Source organism: Carlito syrichta, unplaced genomic scaffold (assembly GCF_000164805.1).
Source record: "Carlito syrichta isolate Samal-C Ts95f unplaced genomic scaffold, Tarsius_syrichta-2.0.1 Scaffold306800, whole genome shotgun sequence".
Classification (NCBI taxonomy): Eukaryota; Metazoa; Chordata; class Mammalia; order Primates; family Tarsiidae; genus Carlito; species Carlito syrichta.
Genome location: NW_007250896.1, coordinates 1 through 4,942, shown reverse-complemented (window position 1 = coordinate 4,942; position 4,942 = coordinate 1). Strand labels below are relative to the sequence as shown.

General features: G+C 46.8%; 1 protein-coding gene across 1 annotated transcript; it reads left to right on the top strand.

The window, feature by feature from the left end:
- Positions 1–284: 284 nt before the first annotated feature.
- APOBEC1 (apolipoprotein B mRNA editing enzyme catalytic subunit 1) lies at positions 285–4,294 on the top strand. Its single transcript, XM_008063391.2, is given in 3 exon segments — positions 285–325; positions 495–602; positions 3,847–4,294. Coding segments are annotated over 3 exon segments (597 nt in total).
- The last annotated feature ends 648 nt before the right edge of the window (positions 4,295–4,942 follow it).

The window sequence follows — 4,942 nt, the reverse complement described above, 5'->3', positions numbered from 1 at the left end:
GGGTGTGGTAGTGCTTGCCTGTAGTTCCAGCTACTTGGAAGGATCACCTGGCCACTGCACTCCAGCCTGGGTGACAGAGTGAGACTTCAACTCAAAATAAAAGAAAATAAACACACAAACAAATGAATAAATTCTAAGTTTTGGGGGGGCCTCCCTCTCATATTGCTAGCTAATCAGTTTCAGTCAGTACAGTAGGGTTTGGGACAAGGTACACATAATTCATATCTCACATAATTTACAATTCAGTGTTATTCAGGCATGTAAACAGGAAGTCATGCTACAGCATGCTAACTGCTCTGATGGAGGAAGTACAGGACACCATGAGGTGACGCTGAAATCACTCCTAGGAGCCTCGAGGGAGTGAATTTCCCAGCTGGGCAGATGGATCGCAGCAGAGACCTTAACAATCTCGCTTTCTTTGGTGCAGTGAACTGGTTCAATACAAATAATCCACGAGAAAATCTTCTAATTCCATTTTCTGACATGATTTGCAGGTTTGGAAGAAGAGCGTTTTTTCTTAGCAACTCGGTTGGTATCTGGGTGTTATTTGACATAAGCATCTCTTGATCAACAGGTCCTTCGATGGGTGATCCTACGCTGAGGTAAGAATGATGCTGTCGCAGTGCCTGTGGAACTCAGTCAAGAATGAATGGGTATTTGAGAGCTGTAGGACTATAGCTTTTTAAAAAATTGTTCTTTTCCTCTTTTTTTTTTTTTTTTTTGAGTTGGAGTCTCACTCTGTTGCCCAGGCTGGAGTGGAGAGGCACACTCATGGCCACTGCAGCCTCCACCTGCTGGGCTCAGGTGATCCTTCCGCCTCAGCCTTTCAAGTGTTCCTTTCCTCTTATACTGTCTTCTCATTCTTTCATCTTACCTTTTCCAACTTCATTCTCTTCTCTCTCTTTTTTTTAGGAGTCAGGGTCTTACTCTCTCACTCTGTCACCCAGGCTGGCGTGCAGTGGTACAATCACGGCTTACTGCGACCTCAAACTCCTGGGCTCAAGCAATCCTTCCATCTCAGTTTCCTGAGTAGCTCTGACTACAGGTGCACGCTACTATGCCCTGGTAATGTTTTGATTTTTTTGTAGAGACAGAGTCTTGTTATGTTACGTAGTCTGGTCTCAAACTCTTGGACTCAAGCAATCCTCTCACCTCAGCCTCCCAAAGTGCCAGGATTACAGGTGTGAGCCTTTGCTCCCAGATCCAACTTCATTCTCTATGGTCATAGTTTTCTATATCTTTGCTCTTATGTCTTTTGTTTCTGTTTAAATTACCTTGTATCTTGCTTCTCTGCTATTGTCTTACTATTCTCCTTCTCTTTTTTTTGAGTTGGAGTCTCACTCTGTTGTCCAGGCTAGAGTGAAGTGGCATGCTCATGGCCATCACAGCCTCAACCTACTGGGCTCAGGTGATCCTCTCGCCTCAACCTCCCAAGTACAGATGCGTGCCACCACACCTAGCTAGTTTTTTGATTTATTGTAGAGATGAGGTCTCACCAAGTTGCCCAGGCTGTTCTCGAATCCGTGGGCTCGGGCAATCCCCTCACCTGACCTCCCAAAGTGCTGGGATTACAGTCTTGAGCTGCTGCTGCACCCGGCCTTTTTTCTTTTTAAGTCATGTTTTTATAGCCATTAGTGAACCATCAGAGGATCTCATATGTCACTTTGAATTCCTCTTCATTTTATACTATCTGCCCACTTTTCAGACACAGCCTGGGGAGACCATGTCAAAGAAGGTGCTATCCCATAATAGGTGGAAGGACTGATTTGTGTAATACTACATGTGACACTTTAGCAATGAGGGAGAACTTTGAGGATGTATAAGCTTGTGACTTAAACATATTGCCAGTAACAGTCCTCAGCACAGTTCTGAATTTTCTGAGTCACAGCTTTTAGGCATGGGGAGTGCTAGAGCTAAAGATGCCATTAAGAGCAATTGGAATTTCCTTTTTTCTTTTGAGGCTGAATCTCACTCTTTGGCTCAGGCTGGAGTGCAGTGGCCCACTCACAGCCACTGCAGCCTCAATCAACCTGCTGGGCTCAGGCGATCCTTCCACTTCAGCCTTCCAAGTAGCTGGAACTACAGGTGTGTGCCACCATATCCAGCTAATTTTTTTATGTATTGGAGAGACGAGGTCTTACCAAGTTGCCCAGGCTGGTCTTGAACCTCTGGGCTAGGCGATCCTCTTGCCTCGGCCTCCCAAATTGTTGAGATTACAGGCTTGAGCCACTGTGTCTGGCCAGAATTTCCTTTTTTATGAGGAATTAGGCTATAGAATTCTATCATGGAAGACCTTCGAGGCTATATTACTCGTTTCTCAGACTGGACAATACAAGTTTGTTGGCAGGCTGGGCTCGGTGGCTCAGCCTGTAATCCCAGCACTTTGGGAAGCCGAGGCGTGTATATTGTCTGAGTTCACGGGTTCGAGACCTACCTGGGCAACTTGGTGAGCCCTCATCTCTACAATAAACCAAAAACCAGCCAGGCATGGTAGCACATGCCTGTAGTTCTGGCTACTTGGAAGGTTGAGGCGGAGGGATCGCTGGAGCCCAGCATGCTGACACCAGGGTGGCCATGAGCGTGTCATTGCACTCCAGCCTGGGCGACGGAATGGAGACTCCAACTCAGAAAAAAAAAGAAAAAAAAAAAAAAAAGGACGCGCTTATCCCTGAATTTAAGACAAAAACATTGTGGTATTAGAGATAGTCACCAAATAATGTAACCGGGAAAAAAAAAATCTCTTCACTATGTTTGTGAAAGAAAATCTGATAATTCATATGGATTCCTCCAGAGGGCTTTGAGACACAGAATAGAAAAGAAAAGTTTCCTGAGATGTCATGTTTCAGATCTGCCAGATAGAAATGGGGAACAAGAGGTCGGGCACAGTGGCTCACGCCAGTAATCCCAGCACTTTGGGAGGCCAAGGCAGGAGGATTGCTTGAGGCCAAAAGTTCAAGATGATCTTGGTCAACATAATGAGACCCTGTCTCTACATTTTTTTTATTTTTTATTTTTTTTCAGTTGGAGTCTCACTCTGTCGCCCAGACTGGAGTGCAGTGGCCGCTCCCGGCCACCGCAGCCTCGACCCGCTGAGCTCCAGCGATCCTTCCCCCTCAGCCTTCCGAGTAGCCGGAATTACAGGCACAGAGCTACCACACCTGGCTAATTTTCTTTATTTATTATAGAGACGAGGTCTTGACAAGTTGCCTGGGCTGGTCTCGAACCCGCGGGCTCGGGTAATTCACTCGTCTCAGCCTCCCAAAATGCTAGGATTGCAGGCCAAGCCACTGAGCTCGGCCTATTATATATATATATATTTAGTTATTTAGTTATTTAGTTATTTTGAGTTGGAGTCTCACTCTGTTACCTTTTTTTTTTTTTTTTGAGTTGGAGTCTCACTCGGTCGCCCAGACTGGAGTGCAGTGGCCACTCCCGGCCACCGCAGCCTCACCTGCTGGCCTCCGGCGATCCTTCCGCCTCAGCCTTCCAAGCAGCCGGAATCACAGGCATGCGCTACCACGCCCCGCTGATTTTTTGATTTATTGTAGAGATGAGGTCTCGCTGCCCAGGCGGGTCTCGAACCCGCGGGCTCAGGCAATCCACTCACCTCAGCCTCCCAAAGACACAGGATTGCAGGTTGAGCCACCCAGCCCAGCTATATATATTTATAATTAGAGATAGGGTCTCCCTGTTTTGCTTAGGCTGGTCTTGAACTCCCTTCCTCAAGCAATTCTCCCACCTCAGCCTCCCGAAGTGCTAGCATGAGCTACTGCACTCGACCAGGAAATTATTCTTAAGGTCCCTCTAAGGGGGTGTTTCGTTTTTGGTTTTTTTTTTGTATTTCAGGAGAAGAATTGAACCCTGGGAATTTGAAGTCCTCTTTGACCCCAGAGAACTCCGTAAAGAGGCCTGTCTCCTCTATGAAATCAAGTGGGGCACAAGCTGTAAGATCTGGCGAAACTCTGGCAAAAACACCAGCAATCATGCTGAAGTTAATTTTCTAGAAAAGTTTACTTCGGAAAGACACTTTTGCTCATCCACCAGCTATTCCATCACCTGGTTCTTGTCCTGGAGTCCCTGCTGGGAGTGCTCCAGGGCTATTCGAGAGTTTCTGAGTCAACACCCTCGTGTGACTCTGGTTATCTATGTAGCACGGCTCTTTTGGCACATGGAACCACAAAACCGGCAGGGACTCAGGGACCTCATTAACAGTGGCGTCACCATCCAGATTATGAGAGACTCAGGTAAAAGCAATAAACAAATAATACGAATTGTTTGTGAAAGAACATGGTGATAGAATCTGTTTTGTAGGTCAGAAATTGATTATCCCAGACTGGAAGTCTCAGAAGTAAAAGTCCAAAATAATGTGACAGGGCCAGCTGGGAGTAGTGGCTCACACCTATAATCCCAGCACTTTGGGAGGCCAAGGCGGGGAGAATTACTTGAGCCCAGGAATTCAAGTCCAGCTCAGGCAACATAATGAGATCTTGTTTCTACAAAAAATAAGAAGACTTAGGGCTGGGCGCAGTGGCTCAAAACTGTAATCCCGGTGCTTTGGGAGGCTAAGGCGGGAGGATCACTTGAGCCCAGGAGTTTAAGATCTGCCTGGGAAACAAAGCGAGACCTCGCCTCTACAAAAAAATCAAAAAACTAGCTGGGCATGAAGCCTCAGCAACTCAGCGTGCTGAGGTGGAAGGATCGCCTGAGCCCAGGAGGTTGAGGCTATGGTGAGCTGTGATCATGTCACTGTACTCCTGGGTGACAGAGTGAGAACTCAACAAGAAAGAGAGAGAGAGAGAGAAAACAAACTTAACCAGAAGAGTAGTCCCAGCTACTCAGGAGGCCGAGGTAGAAGGATCGCCTGAGCCCAGAAGGCTGTGATCTTGCCACTGGACTCCTGGGTGACAGAGTGAGACCTCAAATTGAAAGAAAGAAAGAAAGA